The 25,663-nt window shown below is 39.7% G+C and overlaps 1 protein-coding gene across 2 annotated transcripts; it reads left to right on the top strand.

Moving 5' to 3' along the window:
* The first annotated feature begins 541 nt into the window (after positions 1–541).
* On the top strand, positions 542–25,663 carry LOC124856497 (proto-oncogene tyrosine-protein kinase Src-like). 2 transcript variants are annotated; one of them, XM_047346970.1, is made up of 13 exons: positions 542–878; positions 9,788–10,069; positions 11,900–11,999; positions 13,252–13,269; positions 15,964–16,062; positions 16,298–16,401; positions 20,546–20,695; positions 20,782–20,937; positions 21,748–21,927; positions 22,106–22,182; positions 22,261–22,414; positions 22,555–22,686; positions 23,085–25,663. In XM_047346970.1, the coding sequence occupies exons 2-13, from the start codon at positions 9,796–9,798 to the stop codon at positions 23,291–23,293; spliced, it is 1,653 nt and encodes a 550-aa protein (XP_047202926.1). In that variant the 5' UTR covers positions 542–878; positions 9,788–9,795; the 3' UTR covers positions 23,294–25,663. The 2 variants fall into 2 exon arrangements, with proteins under 2 accessions (XP_047202926.1, XP_047202927.1); XM_047346971.1 differs by lacking the exon at positions 13,252–13,269.

Genomic DNA, 25,663 nt, shown 5'->3' with positions numbered 1-25,663 from the left:
CATGAAATGTATTATAAATAGTTAAGTTGAGTCAATTTGGTTATTTAAACGAGTTTCTGTCAAATGAGTTTTCTTATGCGGAAACATGCTTTTAAAGGGGTGACGTGCTACCGGATCATCTTAAGTTAGGAAACTAAAAAGCCACAAAAATAACCAGTTTTTTCCTGCATCAAAAGATTTTACAACATTGCGTCACGTTTCTTAGCGTAAGGAAAGTGTGTTGCTTAGCAACCAAATTACCTCGCCAGAAATGAAGCAAAATGCTTTCTCCGTAAGAAAGTGGTGATTTAGGAAGTGGCGAACTTCTGTGTCATTAGGATAAAACAACTCGCTGGTCATGTCAACTAAATAATAATAAATAAATAAAAAACCAGGCTTCAAGTGGTGTTTGCTTCTACCGACGCAGCAGCGACCTTCTACAGAATCCTGCGCAACATGAAGCGTATTCCCTAAGAAGCTTACGCTACTGCGTCCAAAAAGGCGTAAATCGTGTCGGTTTATATTTCGCTCCCATGTTTCGTCAGTGATGCGCTATCCAGTGGCTTCCCCTTCAACGCGCCTCGTCTTATGCTCACTCACTACACCACTCCTGCTTCGACGCATGAATCTCCTGCGCTGTCGGCTCTCTCCACCTGAACAGTGTGGTGTTTGCCCGGCCCACCGGAGCACAACACCGGCTGCTTTGCCCTCTTGTTCCAGAAGGCAGTCCCCACGTCATGACCTCCTCCTTCTGCGACTCTACTGAAATTCGCTAAATGGGATTTGCGGCTGGCCCGAGGTTTCCATTATTGTTTTAAATGAGGACAGCCGTCCGGACCTGAGCGGCTTTCTGGCGGTGCGTCTCTGATTTTTGGGCTGGATCTGAAGACGCGTTAAAGGTAGGCTTAGTTCATTTTTTGCTTGTAGCGTTTTTTTTTTTGTTTTTTTTTTGCCAAGAGAGGATGTTTTATTGATTTTTCTTTGCCTAACAAACATGGGTTTTAATTAGACAGTGCGCATGTTCGCATACATGTTACAAACACCCATCTTATGAGACCCCCACACCGAGTTGCATTTCATTGTTACACAGGCCATTCAGTCAGCGTGGATCGTACATTCAGTCAGTGCCATTCAATCTCTGCTGGGTCCAGGTCTTAGACGCCTTACTACACCCCTCCCAATGCAAAGCGCCTCAGCAATGTTCGTGTTTGATTCTTTGTGTCGAACATAAATATTCGGGTGGTAAAAGCAGTACACAAACCGTGCACAGAGTTTAAAGCCAACAATCCCGTCGAAATTCAAAATGGAGCAGTAACGGCACCTGTTTTGATTCATCAGGCCGCAAATAACGTTGTTTAAGGGAGCCACGACTCACACAGGAGCGTCGTTGCTTTCTTTTTTTTTTTTTGTCCACGATCCCATTCATAAATCCCATTTTGCGTACCTGGTCGGAATCACTTTAACAAACACTCGCTGTAGCCGTTTTTCTGTGGTATTTTTTTTTTCTTCTTCCATTTGTCCTCCTATCAAACGCGTTTTCAGTTTGACAGCTGCTGCTCCCGTAGGCAGCTGCCACCCCACCCCGTGTTTTCTTTGAAAGCAGCTTTGCTCACAACCGGTGTTTAATCTCGTGGAAATACAATTTTAATTATGTAGTTTATCTGTTTAGTTTGTTTTGGGAGCTTCTTAGTTCCAGCTCATTTCCAGAAGCCACTGTATTCATAATTTTACTGTGAATGAGTTGTAGGATAGCTTTGGAGTTGATATAGATGCCAGAGTTTTGGTCTGATCTGACAAGAATGAGGAACATCTTGCATCTTATTGGGCTGCCAAATTCACAGCTAACAATACAAATGATTTGAAGAGTTAAAGTTTTTGAAAATATATTAATTTGGTTGGAGGATTCTAGCAATTAGTCAATTTAACTTTTAGTTTCCAATATTAGTTCATTTCCTGTTGCTGGTTCCTCAAATCAAAACCCTTAATTTCCCATTTTGTCCAGTTACCTTTTTGACTAAAGATGCTAACATTAAAAACAAAAAATGTGATCAAAGAAGCATTTGTTGTAATTAATTAAAAATAAGAATTTATAGGATACATGTAGAGTATATAAACAGTCTATTATATATAAGTTATTTCCTGTGGGATCTGTTAAACCACACATCCAGTTGAATTTACAAGCTGTCATAACAGTAAGACAGCTTACTGTTCATTGTGGTCCATTCTGATATGAGATGGCCATCTTGTCAGGTGAAATTAATCATGCTGAAGCAGCTGTTGACTAGCTGCCAGAGCCTTCAGTCAAAGATGGATGCATGGAGTGAAGGTGTTTTTTTTTTTTTTATCATCTCAGTGCTGTAGTTCTTCCTCCATTTCTCCTTCCTTTTAGCTTTCCTGTGGGTGCTCACCAAAAGCCATCCAGGTTTGCACTTTTCCAACCATGAGGGGTTAATAATAGAAAGAGCTTGTCTGATTCAGACGTAACCCGGTTAAAATGTTGACCTGACCTTATGTCGTTGTAATGTTGTCTTTGCTCTACTTTATGCCTCTACGTTGTTTCATCTCACTGCACATCTTAAAGCAGGCTAAGACAGCTCTGCTAATGTCCACATTTCCTTTTGTTTGGATCTTATCATGGACCCAGTCCCACTCCCCCCCCCTGCCCTCCCCCATTCCCAGGGGTAAACTGTGATTTTCCCATTGACTGAAACATTGTGCTGCACTTCTTTTAGTGTCTGCAGCACAAAGTGGCAACTGTTACTGTCTAGATGAGGTGGGGTTTTGTGCTTCCAGTGTTTTAACACTAAAGATCCAGGACGGGAATTTAACGTGTTGGTTTGTGGAGGAAAAAATGACAATAAAGATTTTTTTTTTTCTTTTTGAAGGAATCTTTAAATCCAAAGCTGAGTTCCCTCCACTTCTTTCTTTCATGCTTTACAGCCATTTAGCTACAGTAGCCTTTGAGAGACAAAAACGGTGGCAGTAAAGTTTTTATTCATAGAAAATATGCATCAGGCCCTAATTTGAAACTAACCTTATACCCCTTGTTCCACCGCCGCGGCTCAAAGCCCGTTCCGGTTCCTGAACATGATTTTGAACTGGTAACGTGTTTCCACTGATGAAAAGAGGTTCCGAACGGTGGTTCAGCGCTGGCACCGCAGAATACTTGGTTCTTCTGCACGGAACCGTCACCTGTGGGCGAGTCGAAGCTGCAGAGAATAGGAGCAACAAGTATGGTGGCGAAGACAAAGAACGTACCAAATAAAACTTATTTATATTTGCGAAAACACACTAAACACACATTGTATAACTACTAGTTTCCGTTTCACTCACGGATGCTCAACACATACAAGTGAAAATATTGTACATACCATTGTTCTTGCACAGTCACTGTCTCCTTTTCCGTATTAAGTGTAGTTTATGGATGCTCTCTTGTTGCATTAAAAGGAACATTGCGTGCAGCTCAGCAAGCTCCCCTGTCTCGTTAACACGCTTTTCCTCCACGTTGAGTAACCCCTGCTGTTGATGACTCATGCTTGGTTCCCAAAACTGGCGAAAACTCTTGTTGGTGCTCAACAAAACACCAAAGTTTGAAGGCACCTGAACCAAACCGGTTCAAGAATGATAATTCTCTTAGTGGAAAAACATTCAGTGACTTTTGGTCATGTTTTCCTTCTTTAGGTGAGAAAGGTCTGATTTCTCATGTGATCTGTGAACAAATTTAAGGTGTTTTCATCATCCTTCAAATGCAACCTGTTCCTGTTAGTGTAAAGACATGTTTGCACAGATTCTTTAAACAAAAGTATTCACCTTTTAACATTTTTATTGAGTGTGTACATGGGTGTTAAAGTACTGACTATGGAAGGATTGTAGGAGAACAGTGCAATCTATGCCATCGTATTCAAAATATCCTTCTGTGTATTAGGACTGTCTGTTATATTTGAAGTGTTACACTGTACTAGACCATCGTAGTACACGTTGAAAGTGGCAGAGGTCAAAGTATTCAGTTTGTTGCAGTTTATGTGCTTAAATGTTACAAAATTATCAGCACCAGACACTCAAATTTTGTGCATTGTTTGTTTGAAAGGTTCGACTCTTGATTAGTTGATCATTTGATTTTTATCATGATTATCACATTTTTTTTCAAAGCTTTCTCAAACCGAAACAAGTACATTAAGTTACTAAGCTTAGTGTCCCATTGTCTGGATGTTACAGCTCACATTAAACTGATAAAGTATTGTTTAAACTGAAGGAAAGGCGCCAAGAACGTGACCTTGCCCCTTGTTTAAACATGTTTTGTTTTGCAACAATATTTGAGTCAGTGGAGCTTTAAGTGGAGGAATTAGCACTGTCAAAGCCACGTCTTAACTTCACCGTGACCCCGTAGAGATGTCACCTTACTGGAGTCATTAAATGATTCATGCCATGCCATTGAAGAGTTTCACAGATCTTTAACATTAAACTTTGATCTGATGTGGGGTTTGTGTTAAATGGAGGATATAAATGTCAGCAGAAAACTGCTTGATGATCAATTTGCTGGGCTGTAGCTATTGATTTTTTTCACCTAAACTATTGTATATGGACGGCTTATAATTAATGTGACCAACAAGAAATGTCAGATTTTTTAAAAAAAACCTTTTTTAAAGCTTTCACAGATCTGTAATTTGGTGCTCAAATACAAATGGAATGAATTTATTAGCCTCATCCACACGCACCTTCAATACTTGATAGGTGTTAGTACTTGCCTGCTTTCTTAACCTGCATTCCTTTCAGCTATCTGAGCACTCTTCCTGCGCGCTCTCCTTTTCCTCCCCATTATTTCTGTTCTTCACTCTCCGTATTCAGTTCATGTACAGAAGTGGGTCATCGAGTTTATAAGACTCAGTCAGGTCTGAGACAGTGAGGAAGACGGCAAGCTGATAAACGTGAATCAATATCAAAGTGCTCTTAAACTCCATTGTGAACTAAAGGTAGATACAACTCAGAGAACCTCTTTTATGTAAGTAACCCTTAATATTTCAGGTACATTTGAAATGCGTTAAGTCAAGGAAAAAGCATGTTTGTTTAATTTGTAATAGGAATAATTGTTTTTCTGTATAATTTATTTCAAGAAAAAATTGTTGATTTACTGAAGATTACAGAAAAGTCAGAAATATAACATTAAGACGGCACCAAAGAATGCTGTATGTTATTTGAGATTTATACTTGAATGTGTCATAAGATGCGAAGCAATCAAAGCAACAGGAGCTGGAAGGAGCTTTTGTTTTGTATCCACCCTCTTTGTTGCAGCATGCACACACTAACACACACACACAAACCTCCATGTCCCTCCTTACTTCCTTCCTACTGTCCTGCCCTCCTGCTGCTCAGGTGCCTGTTCTTGTTGCAGTCGCTGGCAGTCAAAGTGGTGCAGTCTGGTCTTCCCACGTTCCTCTGCACCCCTGTTATTTATGGAAAAGACAGAAAGTGTTTTTTTTTATATATCTGTCATTCCTTTTTTTCTGGAGACAGTGTCTCCCAATGTTTCTTTATATTTTTTATGCTATCCAGTATACTTTCTCAGTTATCAATCCTTCATCCCCTTTCCTCTAGTTTACAGCACAATGTCAGATAGTGCTGTGTTTCCTTGCTGCCTCTGCTGAGAGGAGATTTAAAGCCGTACAGTTGCAGGGACACAGGATGATGGACAAGCCTTAAACGAGGTGACATTGCTGCATCCTGCAGATTTTTGGAATTTAAGTCCTTCTTTGCTTACTTTTTAAAAACAAAGAGATTGGGACGGCACATGGCATAGCGGTAGACCAGCATACTGTCATATGAGGTTTGATTCCTTACCTGGGGGCTTTGCTCCATATCTTCATCCTTTTGTCTTTCCGTCTGATTATTGTGAATAAAGGCCACTAGTGCCACAAAATCTTTACAAAAAAAAGTGGTAAATTGGAACAAACAGACTGAGGTTTTGGACAAATGTTGCATTTTTTATGCATATGTTAAGTATGGCTTTTACCTAACATCTTTCAGCATCTGTACTGGTCCATTCACAGATTTTACTCTTCTTGTTCATGGTGCCCTACTCTGCATATAGAAAGCTTTTTCTCTGCAGTAATTAAAATGAAGTTTAAGTATAATGACCCTGGGGTTATGTTGTGGAACATAGTTGCAATGCAGCCTTCAGAACCAGATTATTGATTTCAAAATGAGATTTGTCCTTATTTTTTTGGCATTTAAGCTACTTTTTGTAAAATGTATTTTTTTCCTGGGGTGTAGTTTGGTACAGTTCCTTTAACTCTTAGTGGGAAATACAGGTAGTTCATTAATTTAAGATAAAAAAGTACTCTCTCCAAAGCATATCTCCACTCACACATGGCACTGATGACATCACATAGAGTACAAATATTTGCTTTTGAGTGCATCATTTGTATTTATTCCGTTTTCTTCTCTTCGCTTACTTGTTTGTAATGAAATGTATTCTTTGAAGGAATTTTCTTCCTCCATGTGTTGCTGATGGAGCGTGTACTCCTGGAAACTGATCAGTTAGATTGTTGTGATGTCATCAACTAGCTTGTTTTGTTTCTTCGTTGCACTTTTGTAAAACTTAGTATTTTGTGAAATCCTGCAGTGGAAATCTCTACATTTTTGGCCAGCTGTGTTTCTGCTGTCAGTGTACATTTGTTAGTGAAAAAATACCCAACTGGAATGCCTTTTTTTTTTTTTTTTTTTTTTTTAAAGTTCTTTTTTAAGGCTTATTGCAGTTTTTGATGGTTGTCATGCCTATTCTGTATACAGTCTTAATCACGTGTTCCAGTAGTAGTGCATTTCTATCAAAAACAGAGATCCTCTCCTGTGTTTTCTTATTTCTGATCACAGAGCAGTTTTAGGCAGCCGCTTTCAGTCAGCAGGCTTGTGGGCACCAGCCGCCAACTGTTCACAGGTGTGCGGACCAATATAGCCACCGCTTTATTTCACCTTTCATCTTTTTACATGTGTGGTCAACTTTTACACAAAGAAGTGCTACTCCCCACAGTGTTATTTAGAGGTTATGGTTTAGTATGCAACATCTGTAAGAAAAATAAGTACATTTTTACTTCTCTGATTTACTGTCTTGTTCTTGCTTGTTGAGCTTTGCTGAAGGGTTTTGGTTGGAATGTGTGTATCCTGATATTAACCTCTTATGGGTGTACAGGAGAGGAGATAAAAGGAAGATAAAATAATTTTAAGTTTTATTAGACCAAAAAAATATTTTTGTCTGAGTCTTGATTAGTGTTTTCCAAGTTCCAACAATTAAAAAATATTTTCCTGCTTCAAAACAATGGTGAACAATGATGTAAGTCTTAAGGTACATAATACTTCAGCATAAACTATCTGCGCTCTGACACTGCAGTATAAGCAATGTGATATGCAGCTAAATCAACCTGCTAAAAATTTTTGGTCTACGTTGAGAACTTCCATGGCATATGGGTTGCATCTTGGAACCAATGCCCATTGGCACACGAGATACGGCCCTATTTTTTTCCACCAAACAACCCACACTGGCACTGTCTGGTCAGCAGCCAATGTTCCAAGGCATGTACACAGTGATCCTTTCACAAACCTCTTTTTATTTTAGTTTTATCAGAGGCGTTGACGTGTGTTAGTTGTTAAGATTCATAGCGACGCTCTGGACGTGTTTTTCATATAGCGACTTGACGTAAACAATCTCCCAGGTGTCACCGTTACATTATTTATATAACTGCTCAGCAAATGTCAGCAATAACCTTATAATAAAATTATCTATTCTCATGCAGACGCACTCTCTGCACTGATAAAGATTCACTGAGATCTGAATGCTTGGAGTGCGTGATGCATCAGGGGCCCTCCTTGTTTTTTCATAAGGTCTTTATGTCTATGAAGTCTTTATCAGCCCAAAAAGGTCAGGCAATCATTACCTGGAAAAACGAGGAGAAAAAGGAGATTTTGATATTACAACAAATATAGTTTACTTTGTCCTGCTGCAGTTGTATTGTGTTCATTTTAAACCTTTCATCCTAATTCACATGCACTATTTAAGATGAGTGTGCATCATAACGACACACTTGTATTGTGTACACAACAGGACTTGATATTTTTACAAAATGTCCTTCATCTTTCATGTTTAAACCCACATAAAACATGTTTTTAGAAATGCCAATATAGTTTGTGAGATAAATCTGTAGCACTTAAGATAAATAAATATATGAACATTTCAATTTTGAATCTGATTTCATGGAGACTCGAAATTGTAAATGAAATCAGTTGTTTAGTCATATTTCATCCCTGATATTCTAAAGCCTTAAAAGTATAATTTAGTCATCATTGGTCAAACTATCCAATATGGCCAAATTATGGCCTTTCAGGAATTATCTACATGAAGTCTGCTATATTCTAAGGGTTTTGTAACGATTTCTCCACCACACGTTTACGTTCTCCTTTGCTTGCACGGAATGCCTTAAAGCAGGTGTTGCACATGGGCCTCTCTTACTGTTTAGTGTCTCCTTCAACATAATTTGGGGTTTGACTTGCTTCTTGTCCATTTTACCCAGTGGTTTTAGATTTATCAACACCAAGTGGACTGGATTGTATCCCAGCAGAAGTTGAACCAAAGGTTTCTCATCTGTATTTATTTATTTTTGCTCAGAAATCGTGTGCCTGTTCACGAGCACTCAGCTTACTCGCCCCCACATCTTCACAGTGGGAGCCTGCCCATGTCTTTGAGAATCCCCATACCTGTGTAATTATGTTATGCTCACACATCACACTTTAAACACCCACTAAGCCTCAGCTGTCCACGCAGTACGTAACAACCACCTACACGGTTGTTTTTTTTAGAGCCACAGTTAGTTCCTTCCTCCATGTCTGTTAATAACCCTCCTCTGTCCTGTCTGTCAGACACTGTGTGTTGGAAAGTCTCACCAGGCTGTGTGCATGTGTTGGAAAAAGGATGTGAGACACAACTGTGCTGGGGTTGTTGGTGAGCAGTTGAGCCTTGTTTCCCAGAGGCCACACAACAGCTGCTAATGCACGCACACACACACACGCACACACACACACACACACTCGTATGAATCCACTCTGTCTGGAACTGAGTATGCTGGGATTCACAAAGGAACCAGACTGTTTCATGTGTGTGTGAGTGTCTTGCTTCAGCTGGTCTGAAATAACCAGTCTCACAATGAGTCACTGCTCTGTGCCTGAAGGGGAGGAACGGACCTGGTGTGTGAACAAGGCACTCTGACTTTCTGTGCGTCCACTTCACTTTGTGAGCTTGTTTGTCTGTGTCCTCCTGATGACAGCACACTCTTGACTTGTTGCTTTTATCAGGGCACAACAGAAGTGTTGGTCATGCTTCTGTCTTTGTCAGCACAGCAGCTTTAGTACAGTGCTTCATGGCTCGTTTTGTTTACCGCTTTGTTTACCTTGTTGATGGATATTGATTCAGACCAGATGCAACCAAATGGGAATAACCTTGAATATTGTGTGTGTTGTAATTTGTCCAGCTCGGCATGTTTGTATGCCAACCAGTTCTAATTGAACGAGGAACAGCTCCAGGGATGCACAATGGTGGATTATAGGAGCTGGGCTAAATGTTCTAAACATATGAAGAATCTTCCTGACCCAACAGAAATGTTCTTAAAGAAACTATAACTTCAAACATCCTATTCAGGTTTACTTTTAATGTTTGAAGTAAATCTATTATAGATAACCCTGTTTTAGATTCATATTAAAGCACATTGTGACACCACTGGACCTTTTTAAATGTTGCTTCCTTACTCATCACTGGCTTTCATCCTAGGTCTGCACATGGGGGCGGGCAAGAGCAAGCCCAAGGAGCCGGGTCAGCGCTCCATGAGCCTGGATGGTACCATAGGCACAGGCTCAGACAGCGGACACTTCCACAACCTGGGCCCCGCTCAGCAGACCCAGACGCCCAACCGAAGCCCTGCTGTTGGCACAGGCAGGCGGGGGTATCAAGGGCAGCATAATCACGCCCCAACAAATACCCCAGTACTGGCTCTCTTTGGAGGGGTGGACCACATGGCAACAGTAACATCGCCTCAGAGAGGACCTCTATCGGGTAGGACAATGCGACATGCTGATGGATGGGTTTGATTTAACCTGTTTTGCAACTGTGGAAGTGAAGCGCCTTGCATTCATTAAGGCATTCACCAACTCCTTTGTATACTCAAATATTTTGGAAGCGAAGCCATCTGTCCAACTACTGAAGCTTGACCCGTTAGTGCAAAAAAGCTTCTTCAAAATGGTTTTAAAACAAATGGATAAATGTAGCCCAGTAAGTGTAAAAACCTCCTCCTGATAAAATTGATGTAGTGATCCATTAGGACCCCAGGGTTGACCCAGTTTACCCTGGAGGCGCTATATATCCTTTCTAGCCTGTGAATGCCTTGGGTTCTCCCAGAATGGGCTACACGGTGTCACTGGGGAGAGGGATTTCTGGGTTTCCGTCCTGGACCTGCTGCCCACGCAACCCAATTTTGGATGAGCAGGGATGGATGGTGCATTAAGAGATCCATAATAATTGACGCAACACTGAAAACCTCTGGGTTGGTTCTCGTTCTTTAAGAATTTGGGATGCTGATGAGTCTATACAATTGGCACCTTCTGTATTTGTTTTTCACTCTGTATTTTTTATTTAGGGTTTAATAATGATATTGTTTTAAGTGAATGTGTATTTATCTAATAAAGCTACAATAAAGTTTTTTTTTTTTTCCCAATATGTAAAATCCATGTCAGGGTCACAGAGGGACATCTCCAATAGTGATTGGGTGAGAGGCAGGTACACCCTGTAAAGGTTGCCAATTTATCACAGGGCAGCACAGGACAAATAGCCATGCACACACACACACACACACTCACTCCTATAAGCAATTTAGATAGACCAATTAACCTAACATGCATGTTATTGGACTGTGGGAGAAAGCCGAGGTACCAGAAGAGAACCCACAGAGACATGAAACATGAAAACGGCTGGTATTTAAACCCAGGACCTGCAGCAGCCAAGATATGTAAAATCCTGTCTAAAGGTTGTGATTAGAGTTTATCTAGAGAGAAATCTAGAGCACAAACAAGTAGTTTTAGGAAGGAAAAGTAAAACTACAGATTATTAAGTTGTGACTAAAAGGCTCTGAATTTAAATGAAAAAGAAACCTTTTGGAGCAAAGTTGTAAATAGAGGAGGTTTCAGCAGCTTGTGTGTCCAGTACCTGAGTATAGGCACGTATTTGGTGATCTTCGAAGATGCTCCATTTCAGATGTTGTAAAAAGCTGACAGCCACTTATTGTAATCCGATAACTTTTGAACAGTTAGTTGTTTTCAGTCACAAGCGTCCTGATAACTAAACGGAAATTAGAAAATTATTTTGTCTCCTTACTATCAAGCAGATCTAAACGCCTGTTTTTGACATTGTAGCCCAAAGTGCTGCAGTGTCCAGATTTTACCAAATGATGTTCAAGCTGTCTGGACCAGCCAGATGGTGGGGTTAATGTTGCTTCATGCAGAGAAATGACCTGCTGATGTATCAGCAGCAATCTTCCTAACTACTACATCCTGTCAAACATCTAATGAGCCCATCGATTATTGGCTTGAAGGTTTGGGTTTAAAAAAGCTATTTGTTGAAGCCAGTAAGCACATAATTCTACTTTAATATAGAAAATAACTTGTGCTATATCATTGTCCTTCAGGGGAGATAAGTCTGAATATCAATATTTTTTTTATAAAAGACAGGCAAATAGTTTTTATACAGAGAGACAACGAAGTCTAAATAAAAAAATGGATTCAAGGCTAAACCTTTGCTATGCATGTCAGGAGGAAGCATCCTTTCCTTTTGTTGAGTCTTCGCTTACAGTTCTATTTAAATAAATGTGTCTGTATTCATGGTTTCTTGCAGGAGGCGTCACCACGTTTGTGGCGCTGTACGACTACGAGTCACGGACAGTTAGTGACCTGACCTTCAGGAAAGGCGACCGGCTACAGATTGTGAACAACACGTAAGAATCTGCAGCCATTTCGATCAGCTTCAGTTTGCTACTCTGTAAAGAGACTCACTATTCCACTTTTTCATGAACTGTCACAGTTTCCTGAGGTTTTAATGGAATGTCTATGACATATTCGGGTCAAATTACGATGGAAATAATCATTACAGTAACTGAGCACATTTGTCTAGTCTGTCGTTTGAATGATTTCCTTTGCAGCTGATTTTAGGCCACTAAATCAGATACCTGCCTCCACTCTTTGCCTTTTCTATGGTGGGTGTGTGATATTACAGATAATTGCATACACACACATTATCCTAAGGTAGACTCCAGCAGTCAGCCAGACAGTTTATGACGGTGCACAGCAAACTAGCATTCAGTCAGCTGTGGAATGCAGGTTTTACTCTCTGAAACTTGCAGCTCCCTCACATATTGCTCTGCTGTGGATAGTTGGTAATGGTAGGATCTTCGGGCATCCAGTTCAAGCACAGAAAAACAAACCGATTTACTATGGTCTCCTTAAAGTACATGTGAGTGCAGCAGTTTGTATTTAAATGAACAGGGACAGCCGCAGTGAAGGGCTGGCGCTGGGAGCCGTGGAACAAACCCTCCCATCTGTTTACTGAAGCGGAGGAGAAAAGCATTTTGTTAATTCGTCCTCCTTCCTTTTGGGCCGCTGCCATCCTCATAATCTTTAAGAGTCTTCAAAGAGAGACTGTCACGCTGAGATGGAGGCTCTTTTCAGCACATATTGAACTCTAAGTTGTCTCAGTGAGATGGAAAGAACAGAGAAAATGTTCAGGTTGAGAAATTACACGTATATTTGAAAGGTTTCCAAAACTTCCTGTACAGATGTTTAAATTCAGAACAATATATTTTTTGTATTTCTATAACCTCCACCAATAAAATCAGGTTTGCAGTAAGTCTGAAACTACTGTACATTGTAGGGCTGAATCAAATTTACAATCAAAGACTTTATTTTAAAGCAGAATATTTTAAGAACAAATGGCGAAGCATTTCTCTGATCTGTTGTTTTGTGAGTTTTTTTTCTTTTGTTTTATTTTATCAGAATAAAAACTGACATCACAGATTAAAATAGATATTGAAACAGCTCCTCCATGCAGTTCTACAGCATATCCGGCGCCCCGATCCTTCCTGTGTATTGTGCTGCTCACCTTGCTGTGTGTCTATTTGCTGTGTTTTGATGTGTCTGCTGTGTCTGTTATCTCTCCTCTCTTCCTTTCTCATGCTTCATGGTTTCTCCTAGGAAAAAGTACAGCTTCAGGTTAGTATTGTTACCTCATGCAACCTTTGTGTTCTGTTCCTTGTTTTCTATTTATTTATTTATCTGCTGATGCATGGGTTTAAATGGATAGTTAGGCCACAGTATTGTAGATGAAATCACACCCAGAATAGTTTTGTGGTGGTGTTTGATTTTTATGTAATGAATGCTTCTGGAGTTAAATGAACAGTTAAAGAATTATGTAAAACAGAATAAAAAGTTACCTGGGTTAAGTTTTTCTGTCCTCACTCTGGGAACTTCGGTGTGGTTCAAGCCCTTTATGTAAAATATTTTTCACTTTAGTTTTGGTAAAAATCATCTTGGGGTTATAAAATAGGCTATATTTCTGTAAGACATTTTGGAACACTATCATCAGTTTGAATTCATATCTGATATTGATATATATATATATATATATATTGATTTATTTCCAGGCAAATTCTCTTCGACAACCAAAACCAGCACAAATTACTTGACTGTGGCTCAGTAGGAAGAGTAGTCGTCTTGCAATCAGAAGGTTGTGGGTTTGATTCCAGCTTCCTACTGCCATAGGTCGATGTGCCCCTGGGCAAGGCACTTAACCTCAAGTTGCCTACCGATCTGCGTATCGGTGTATGAATGTGTGAGCGTTAGTGAGTGCGATTGGGTGAATGTGGCTCTAGTGTAAAGCGCTTTGAGTGGTCTTTATGACTGGAAAAACGCTATATAAGTTCAGTCCATTTACCATTTACTTGCACATTTAACAAAATCTAATAAAAATGGCCCCTAACACATGCATGATGTAGTCCAGCGTGCTAAAAGATATTTTACAAAAACTAGGTTGGTGTCTATGCGGAAGGAGTAAATGCTGAATCTCTGTATGTATAGTACCTTACAAAAGTTTTCACACCCCTTAAAGTTGTTCACAATTTTCCACGTTACAACCACAAACTTCACTTTAGTTTGTTGGGCATTTACATGGTAGATCAACACAAAGTAATGCACAATTGTGGAAGAAAATTATGTTGTTTTTCAATTAAAAAAAAACCTGTTTTATGTGAATGATACCCATGCATAAAATCCAGTTCAACAAATTGCCTCAGAAATCACCTAATTAGTACATAATTTAAATACAGTAATAATACAGCGGTGATGGCCTCAGAGGTTGGTTAGAGAACAATGGCGAGCAAACATCAGGAATAAAGGGAAGCATCAAAGTAAATCATGGATAAAGCTGTGCAAACGTTAGTTCAGATTATTAAACAGCATCCCAGACTTTTCAATAATCTAAAAATAGAGGCACTACTGCAAACCCAACAAAAGACGTGCTTGTCCGCCTAAGCTAATGGGTTGTGCAAAAAATAAAAAATAAATGGAGAAGCAGCCAAGAGGCCTATGGTTACTCTGGAGAAACTGCTGAGATCCACGATTCAGGTCATGTGCTGTAGGGGTCAACCATGTGGAAGAAGGTCAGACAATGCAATGGAACTTTTCTATTTGTTGGAGTGTATCCTCGGTACCCCTGTCACCTGTGCTAATTAAAGGCCTTCAGTTGCGGGTCTGGATCTTTTAAGTGGGACCCAGGTGGTGTAAGTTTTCACTGTCTTAGACTGTGCCTCTGGTACCATATTCATGCTTAAAAATGTCCAAGTCAAAGTTCAGATCCAAACCCAATGGAGAATTTGTGGCATAACTTGAAGGTTGTTGTTTTTTTGTTTTTTTTTTTTAACAGATACTATCCATCCAATTTGACTTATCTTGAGCTATTTTCCAAAGACAAATGTGGAGGTAGTAGTGAAAGTAGTGGGGTTGTATCGGATACAGATACACCCCCCACTACTTTCATTGCTTTGTGTTGGTCGGTCACATAAAGTCTCAATAAAATACATACAGTATAAAAGTTGTGGTTGTAACGTAACACAATGTGAAAAAGTTCAAGGGATATTTATAGATCTGCAAGGCTCTGTTGATGCCCAAAGCCTTTGAATGCTAAATATATATATATATTTTTCCTGTTTAACTTCACTACTGGGAGTTGGTTGTTGTAATAAACACCCACCCAGAACTCCCAGCAAACATTTCTGGTTTAAAAGCTGAGCAATGTTTGTAGTTGTGACAATCTAACAGGACATATAAGCCAGAGTATGTCAATTATTCAATGATCCAAGTCAGGTCTGAACTTCCTAATACAATAATTTTTGTTGGACTGAATTTACAGAGGACACACACAGCAAATATGTTTTTATAAGAGTATTCATTTTTCAGTCTGAGAGTCAAAGACGGTGTTATAGTTGCGTTTCTGTCTGTATTTCCTGTCAGTGGGAGGCTGGACCACTTTAAAAGAACTGTTTTTATTGTGCATCTTGCATCCACATGTAGACACTAAATCATGCCAAGGAACAGAGTCCACACAACCCCTGCTTAGAGGTTGCAGCACAAAAATGTCTTCAACACAGCAATATAAAGAAGATATTAGGAGAGAAAAGCAGGAAAGCATGGAGAAGAAATCTAATAAGTACTTCTTTTACGTCCCACAAGACAGTTTTTTCTTCTTCAAAGGCTTATTCTGTGTCTTTGACGTGTTCTTCCTCAATATAATTCAAATCTTTACAGAACAAGAATGAAGCAGAAAACTATACATTTTCTGTTTCTATTTGTTTTTGTGTCCGGTTCAAGGCTAACGTTTCGGCTCTTTCTTCTACTCTCCTTCCTCTATAGAGAAGGGGACTGGTGGCTTGCACGCTCGCTCACAACAGGAGAAAGTGGTTACATCCCCAGCAACTATGTGGCTCCGTCAGACTCCATCCAAGCTGAAGAGTATATTATCTTTTCTGTGTCACTCCTGTAGTTTGTTTTTCTCCCCCATATATCTTTGTATTATATGAATGTGGTTATATATGCATTATGATGATGAATTCATACCATCGCCATGTTTGTAGTTCAAATGGTTCTGACAGTATTTTTATAAGTACATGTAGAGTTCTTCCTGCTCTTTTCAGCAGCTCTGCTTGAGTCCCCTCTGATCTTCATTTTCTTTGACTGTCTTCGGCAGGTGGTATTTCGGGAAAATCACTCGACGTGACTCGGAGAGGCTCCTTTTGAACCCACAGAACCGACGAGGATCCTTCCTGGTGAGGGAGAGTGAGACTACTAAAGGTGAGAGAGCAGACATTTTCTTTGCTTCAGTGGCTGCAGTAATCATTAAGATCCATCATCAGGATTAGGTCTAATGGCTTCATCTTCACCGGCTCATAATGATGCCATTAATCAGCCACTTTCAGTATATACCACCCGATTTAGGGCGTGCTGCAAGGCGAAAGCTTAAAAAACCCAAATGATTGCTTAAATCTCAATATTACATTTTGAGATCTCATTAAGGAAATGCCGATCTTCCGGTTTAGTCTGGTAGCAACAAGACGAATAAAAGCAAAATAAATTGTTGGTTGTTTTAATTTTTTAATTGTTATATTTTCAAGTCTTTCAATTTTAGGTAAAGATCTGCTGATTGCTGCATTAATTGGATAGAAACAAGCATGTGAAAAATGTTTCCTCAAAAGATCTCTCACTCACTCACTCACTCACAGACACACACACACACACACACACACACACACATACATGTTGGTTATCAGCATACATCCATTTACGTTCCCTGATAGATTACTTTGTCAGAAAGAACAGTTTTTCACATAAAATGTAATCTAAAAAATTAGGTTAAGAAGTTAGCTTTTTTATATTGCCTGTATGAATGCATTAAAACTGTGAAAAAGGCAACTGTTCCCAACAGATTTCATTTACTTTGATATGAGTAAATCTTAAGGGACTACATTTTAAAAGAGGCAGAACCTCATAATGAAGTAAATTTATTTGAGCCTGTGGCTCATGGTAGCTTTGTTCTCTGAGCTTGTGACTGAGTTGTTTCATCGTTTTCTTAAAGTCTGTAGTCTGATCTAGTGCCTGTAATGTAGGAGGGTTCTTGAAAGGGTTGTTTTTGAGAAAGTCTGGGAGGATGAAAAAAAGAGTGGATTGGGGTTGGACCTGTGGATGGATAGGGGTGAATCACTCACCATTAACTAGGTCAGCCTTGAAGGATGCTGAATTTCCCCCTTGGCTGTAAGTCGCAGTATATTTGCGTATATACACACACACACACAATTCACACCTTAGTCCTAAACCTAACCATTAACCCACATTACCCATTTCCTCTTGTGTGGACTGGTCAAAAAGTCCACGCAATGGTGAATGTCCACACAATGTTGATATTCTGTCAGGGATTGATCCACACAAGGTTAGGCATACGTGCACACACACACGAACACACTATCACGTACACACACACACACACACACGAAGATGAACAGTGATAGAAAGGCTTAAAGAGGGTTTAGAACTGCAAAGGGGCAAATCACAGAAAAACGAGGAGGGCCGAGAGGAGGAGAAGCTCTGGCAGGAGATATGTTGCCTCAGGGTATGTTCTTTATTAGCTGTCAAATGTTAGGTTCTCGGTGTGACACAAATGAGCAGGAGCATGCCGCTGACATGTTGAGGCAGCAGCAAAAATCTGATCTTTGCATTGCACACGCTGCAGATACACTACCTACATCAATCAGTTAGACCTTTATGGGAAGTTTTTTGGAAACTTGTATTACTTGCATGGTCAAGACTGTGAAGAGCTTTAAGAATCATTGCAGAAAAAAAAAATAATTGCAGCACACTTGGACAGTATCATGGAAGACGAGGAGTTGAGCTGGTGGAAAAGTGCTGCTCTGAAAATGCCATGTAGTATGCAGGCTGGATGTGCACTGGGAAATGTAACTTCTCTGCCCTAGATTGTTGTTTCTGCATGGAAAAGCAGAGAAAACATCAGTCAACAAAACTCCAGATTTGTTTTTCCATTTCCCTCTGGAACATCTTTCCTGTAGAGTGACTGCGCCCAAAGACAGTTCAGCTCCTTGAATCAGATCCTAAAACTTAATTTCTTACTATTCTGAATTCTGTCTCATTTACTAGATCCTAAATAATTTATCACATTCAATCTCTTCTGAATTCTCATGAAATTGATGGGGATTTAAATGAGCTCCTACCATATTTTGTATTTATCTCTAGCATTTTATTCAGTATAAACTGTAGCCGATAAACCACTAATTCGAGATGATTTTATTTGTTTAGAACCCAGATTTCTTCCAGTCGGATCTCCAAATGCTCATCTCTAAAATGCAGGCTAAATAGTTGGTGTTCTGTAGTTTGCAAATATAACTAAGATCTTCTGTACATTTTGTTTGTTAAAATAAAACACTTCTAAATATTCAGTAAAATATTGTTCATGTTCTGATGTTTACTACTTTAACAAGATTAAAGTAAAGATCATGAGTTGCAGTAGGCTGCCAGACAAATTATCTTTTGGGTTTAGTGTAGTTTGAATGTATGTGCATGTCTTACTAGTGAATAAATGTTAATCAATTCCTGCTTGTCAAAGTAAGTAAATATAGGATGCAGCTGAATTGCTTCATCTGCTTTCGAAGCTCCTTAACAAAACTAAATGACCCAGAAGTATCTGTATGGAAGCCATGATAAGAGCCTCTTCAACTCCTCTCAAAGCCAAGGAAAGGAGGTTCAGTGGCTCCTTTTGTTATTTCAGTTTGCATTGGATCCTCTTTTATGAAATCAAAGGAGATAATGTTTTCCCATAATTCTTTGCAGCCTTAGCATTCACGATCACTCTTGATTGTTCTCATCCAGTCAAACAAAATGGGATTAATGTCGAATCGATGGTCAGAAAGATAAGCGTGAGCTGCCAGTCTCTCTAAAATGTGACTTTTTTATTTATTTTAAAGACAAGCCATGTTTAGAAAATATTATTTTACATTTTATCAGTAAACACTTGGACATTTCATTTGTGAAGTGGGTTTAATCTTTTCACAGCAAGTATCAGCTCAGTAAATGCTGGAGTTTTAAAAATTCCACAGTATTTAGAATAGATTTAGAATACAGCAGGACGTGTACCTTGTACCTTTTTTTGTTCAAAAATACAACAAAATTAGTAAAAATGCAGTCCTTATCCATTGGTAATGCATTTTGGTTGAAGAATGTGGTTAAATTATACATTTAATTTTACATGGAAGTTAGAATTTCTTTTACTAGCTGGAAAAAGTCGCTTGACATTCAAATTACACCTGAGGTGGTCTGTTTTTCATCATTTAACCAATTCAGTGTGTATGTGTAGCAATGTGCAGGTTTAAAACGTAGCTATAGCTGCAATAATAATAAGCAAATAAAATGTATCTTTGAATTTTGTCATATTACATCTTTCACACTTATGGCACCGTACAAGCTCTGACATGTGCTGAACATAAAGACAATTTCCTGTTTTGTTTGAATACATGGACTGTACAGCTTGTATTGCTGAAGGTAGTTAGGTTGTTGGAATTGGAATATCACGCTGGTTTTCTGCCTTGCAACTGGAAGAGGTTAGGTTAAGTTTGAGGTCTTTCCCAGTTCCATGTTCCGACTTTAGAGGTAAACAAGTAGACATCAGCACTTGTTCTACATTTACTCAGATCCAATTAAGTTCATACAGGTAGTCCTTAAAATTTTCCCTCTAGATATATTATACTATTTGCTGTTTGGAGTAAATAGCTAAACAATACATCTTTCTGTCCATGTCTGCTGATACATAAAAGTATTTTAGTCTTGTATTTACCTTGAAAAGTGTTACCAAAATTCTAAGCACAAGTGAAGGCAACCCAAGCACTGCCAATGTTCCTTTTACCAGTTGGAAAACCTTGGCTGTAAAATTGTTATTATTGATTTGGCACTGTTCTCTTTCCACCTTTCCTTGCATTTAAGATACCATTTAATGATCCCGTTGACTGATAATTGAATAATTGGAGACTGATTGTTTATAATGAAGTTTAAAAATACAGCTTACTAATATTTTATTCGAAAAAATATAATCCTGTTATTTAGTATATTTTAGTTGTAAAGATTTAAGAAAAGTATTTGTACTTGATGTATACATAGGCAGCTGCTTTTTCCTTATTGTTATTCATAGTTGAGCATTTTGGAGGTAGTAGGTGCTGGTGGATTTTGACCACAGGACTTGGGATAAAATTCTACTGCCTGTCTGAGCTATAGCTGGCTCAGCTCACTATAGAGATGTGAACAGAAAACATTTAAAAATGTTGGAGGTCTTTGGCATAGCTACCAGGAAAGTCCTCGGAGCAGCTGTCACAGCGCCTCAGAGGCGCCTGGTTTTATTGTTCTGATCTATCTCCGTCTGTTGTTTTTGTCTTGCTAACAGGGGCATACTGCCTGTCAGTGCTGGATTATGACAACACCAAAGGCCTCAATGTTAAACATTACAAGATCAGGAAGCTGGATAGTGGAGGTTTTTACATCACCTCTCGCACGCAGTTCACCAGCTTACAGCAACTAGTCTTCCACTACCGCAGTGAGTATTCAGACAGTGCTGATAGTTAACACTTTTACGACACTGCTGTCCTTAATTTCACTTTGTCTTCTTTTCTTATTATTCAGAGCACTCAGATGGGTTGTGTCATGCTCTGACGGATGTGTGTCCAGTGGCCAAACCTCAGACGCAGGGCTTGGCCAGGGATGCCTGGGAGATTCCTCGAGAATCCCTCCGCTTGGATGTTAAACTGGGACAGGGCTGCTTTGGAGAGGTCTGGATGGGTAGGAATCTTTCATGTGCCATATCTGGTTTACTTTAAACCTACAAACAAGGAGTCATTAACTCGTTTTATAATGCCCGCCATGAATTAAATCCTTCCCTCCACCCCTCTGAGATTGGGTCACACGGGTAGCAGGTCCAGGAGGGAAACCCAGACTTCCCATTCCTCAGAGAAATGCATCACCTTTTCAAATGTGTTCCCAGACCATAAGAGACATATATTCCCCTCTCAGAGTTCTTGGCCGAGTTCCCTATGAGATATCCCTGGTTAATCCTCCAAAGGGAGGCTCCCAGGAGGCAACCTGATGCCCAAACCACCTCAACCTACTACTTTTGATGCAGAGCTGCTTACTAAAGAAGAAGCTCCTCATCCATACTCTAGAGTATGAATGAGGAAGCTGACATCAGCAACTTGTGCTTAGGATCGTGTTCTTTTGGTCATTACCCTAGGTGATTGGTGTTGGAATGTAAGTGGACCACTAAATCAACAGCTTTGCTTTTGGCCCAGCTTTTTCTTCACCATGCCAGACCAGAGCAGCATGGTCACATTACTGCAGAGGAGGCCCTAATCTGTATCTCAATCTCCCGCTTCATCCTCTCAACACTTGCTAAGTTGACACCAAGATGCTTGAACTTTTCATCTTGAGACAAGCTGGCCCCAACCCAAAGAGCAAAATCATCCTAATTTAATTCAATAAAAAAAAATCAACAGTTTCATTTATTTACAAATCTTTAATGCAGCACATACTGGATAGTTCTTCAAAAAGCAAATACTGTACTTCACTGAGTTGAAGTTCTTGTTTCTTTGACAGGTACGTGGAACGGTACAACACGGGTAGCCATCAAGACCTTGAAGCCAGGCACTATGTCTCCCGAGGCCTTTCTGCAGGAAGCCCAGGTCATGAAGAAGCTGAGGCATGAGAAGCTGGTTCAGCTGTACGCTGTAGTGTCTGAGGAGCCCATCTACATTGTGACAGAGTATATGAGTCAAGGTAACACAGGAAGGATTGCTCTACCTTATGCAGGCTATCAAGCCTTGAATCTCACATGGATGCAGATTATGTTTGTGACACTTGCGATTTGAAAGAAGCAGTTTAAATGTATAATTGACATTCAAATGAATATTTGTGCGTTTTTTAAGCATGCTGTGTTGTTGCTCTGCATTCACAGGTAGCTTACTGGACTTCCTTAAAGGGGATGCGGGAAAGATGCTTCGTCTGCCACAGCTGGTTGACATGGCTGCTCAGGTAAACCTCTAAACATTCATGGGGAATGACTGTGTTTAAATGGGAGGACTCTGTGTAAAGCCCTGATTATTCCCTCAGATTGCATCTGGGATGGCCTACGTGGAGAGGATGAACTATGTTCACAGAGACCTGCGTGCTGCCAACATCCTGGTAGGAGACAACCTGGTGTGTAAGGTGGCCGACTTTGGTCTTGCAAGACTGATTGAAGACAACGAGTACACAGCAAGGCAGGGTAAGTCTTTACTTAATCGAGAGAATATTCGCAAATCGAGCTACGTTCTAGTTTGGTTGAAAATGAAAAATGCCACAATCAAAGAACTTAAATATTATTATGGTGTTTATACATGTTTATCTTAATTTCCGTTATTTTAGGTGCCAAATTTCCAATCAAGTGGACTGCACCAGAGGCGGCACTGTACGGCCGTTTCACCATAAAGTCAGACGTCTGGTCCTTTGGGGTGCTACTCACAGAGCTTGCAACCAAAGGCCGAGTTCCCTACCCAGGTTAAAGTTCTGCTTAATAACAAACTTTCATAGGCTTCATCCATCTATCCATCCATTCATAGAGACTAATTTACCTAATAGTCATGTTTTTGCTTTGTGGGACGAAGTACCTGGAGTGAGTACATGTATTCCCGCAGAGAACATGCAAACTCCCAGTCTGGGATTGGAACCTAGGACCTTCTTGCTGCGAAGCAACAGTGCTACCAACTGTCTGACAAACAATAACTGTTTACAAAAGAAGAACTGAATTGATTTTGATGTGGTTACACATAAACATTTCTCACATATGTTGATGATTAACTAATCGAGCTCATGATATTTACTCTACAGTAAGACCACAAGATTTACCCAATTAGTTGTACATTTCCTTAAAAGTGACATCTTGTTTCTTGTTGCAGGTATGGTTAACCGAGAGGTGCTTGACCAGGTGGAGCGCGGCTACAGGATGCCTTGCCCAGCAGAGTGCCCCACTTCCTTGCATGACCTCATGCTTTCCTGCTGGAGGAAAGATCCCGAAGAGAGGCCAACATTCGAGTACCTGCAGGGCTTCCTAGAGGACTACTTCACCTCCACAGAACCCCAGTATCAGCCTGGGGAGAACCTATAGAACCGCGAACTGTACCAAACCAGAATGGGGAGTAGGGCCTCAGCACTGAATAATCTGCACTAACCGACCTCAGAGGAGGATCTGAGGCTGTGAAACTAATCTGTGAGGAACTTTTTCAGTGGAAACAAAACCGAGACCGAAAGCTGCAGAAGTCCCTCTGTGTGCCATACAGGAATTACTACAGAACAACATGGAGAAACCATTGTTCTGGAAGCAGTCCCAGTTGACCCAATTTCTCCTGCACAAGGAGGAGAATTCTTGCTGGTTATTCTCAGACTCAGATCAAGCTGAGAGACTGGAAGGTAAATGTTTCTGTGAGGGGCAGTGGATGTGGGAGGAACCAAATCAGGAACACAGACAGAATGAGTGCTTAAAGAATAACTATCATGGTGAGGAGAACAAGGAAAGGAAAGAAACTTCAAATTAGTTTTGACCTGTTTAGTGAACTTGCCCTTTTTCCTCCTCTGTTGCATCTCTTTAACATCATATGGTACCTTCTCTGCCCACACAAGAGTGCTGCCGCTGTGGCTCAGCTGCCAAAGGAACGTTCTTCTTTATATCCGCTCTGCCGCACTTTCTCTTTCTCTCTCCAAATTTCAGTATCTCTCCAGTTTTCTCAAGTGCTGCTTCTTTAAAGTGTCTCAGCTCTGAAACTCGACTCTGCATCTTTATCTTTTTAAGGTTATTTGGACAGCCTATCTCCTGTGGTGAAACGTTTTTATGTTTAAAGGCAGATAAACTTGCTGTTTTTGCTCTATTTTTATTTTTTCAGTAAAACAAAGTTGGTAAAATCACAATCGGTGCATTGCCAGGAATGACAGACAGGTTCTGTGATGCTACAATGAGTTAATTTCAACGTTACGTTTGAAGCCTTTTTCTTCTGTTTAACCATGTTGGATCCAAACCTCCAATAAAACGACTGTGATGCAGGTAGTGTCTGAATGTGTATTGTTTTGACTGACCTCCATTAGCTAGAATATTTCTCTGATCAGCATCGCCGTAGGCGCGCTAAAGGGCATTTTTAATAGTATTCACAGCAAAAGTATCTAAGAAACATGAATTAGGTCATGTCCATCAAACAGTTATGTGACATAGGCTGATTTATCAGACCAGTCAAATTACTGGTAAAGATGAAGCCTCTTGTGTTCTGTGCCAAAATATTTTTCCCTTCTGATAATGTATATATATGCTGTTATGCTGACAGAACAACCTTATAACAAGTAACTGCAGAACCTTACATCATTAATAAAATGGTCAACTTGGAACACCAGTAAACCTCTGATCAGGTCAACCTAATACACTGTTTGACATTAATTTGAGTTCATTTTGAAGCTTATTAGCATGCTTTTGTACTTGTCTTTTCTTGACCATTGGTTGGTTTTTATTTATGCTGTATATCCTTCTGTTCACTCAAGGTTCAAACTGAGACACAGGGTTCATTTACATCGAATTCTCATTCTTTTTCTGGGTCACTCCCCTGCTGTACATATTCTAGATCTTTAAGTTTGGTTTTTGCAACCATCTTTCTTTCGAGGCAGGTTTGTATTCACACTAGAACAGAAGGAGCTGGTTTGATGTTTTGCAGTGTTGATATTAACCATGCAGCAATAAAATATGGAAGTCCACCAACAATCGCAAAACCATCCAAGTAATGGCTAATTTTAATGACCTGTCTGATTCTGGAACCACAGGGAAGCAGTGTGGGTATAACCGTATGACAATAATAAGGTCAAAGATGTAAATATTATCTTAATCAAATGACTGTGACGATCATGTTATGTTTTTGTGCTGATTTTGTTTTTTTTTATTTCACTTCCCTGTTGAGGTTTTTGCACTGAAACACGCCTAAAACAGTGCTAAACTGAAAACGGGGTGAAAAGATGTCTTTTTTTAATTTTGTTTTTGAAACTTCTGTTTCTGTATCCTACAAAGGACAATTCACAATTTGGCTTGAGATAAAAACAACATTTTTGTCATCTGTGTTTTCCTTTTTTTAGAATGGAAATTACCCCATCTATGTGGACTCTGAGCCACCAAATAAGTCATTGAAGCATTGGGGAAGTAAGCAAGCTTATGGCAAGAGTGAGTAACTCTGAGGTCAGACTGGATTTTATGTGCCATATTTTAAAAAATGTCTCATTCTTCCCCTTTCTTCTTCATTTACTTCAATTGTTTATAAATCTATGCAGTTTCAGTCTTGCATTCCTGCAACTTTATGGCCATTTTGTTCTAAAGTCATGAACAATGAACAGTGTAAGCATTTTGTAAGGACTTCTTTCATCTTTTTGTTTTTATGTAATGGGATTGAAATAGGTATTGTACCACTTTATGTTGATCTTTAAATGTGCAATAAATTCTATTTGAAATGTG

The sequence above is a fragment of the Girardinichthys multiradiatus genome, chromosome 20 (assembly GCF_021462225.1).
Source record: "Girardinichthys multiradiatus isolate DD_20200921_A chromosome 20, DD_fGirMul_XY1, whole genome shotgun sequence".
Classification (NCBI taxonomy): domain Eukaryota; kingdom Metazoa; phylum Chordata; class Actinopteri; order Cyprinodontiformes; family Goodeidae; genus Girardinichthys; species Girardinichthys multiradiatus.
The sequence above is the reverse complement of the archived record's forward strand: the minus strand, read 5'-3'. Positions and strand labels throughout refer to the sequence as shown.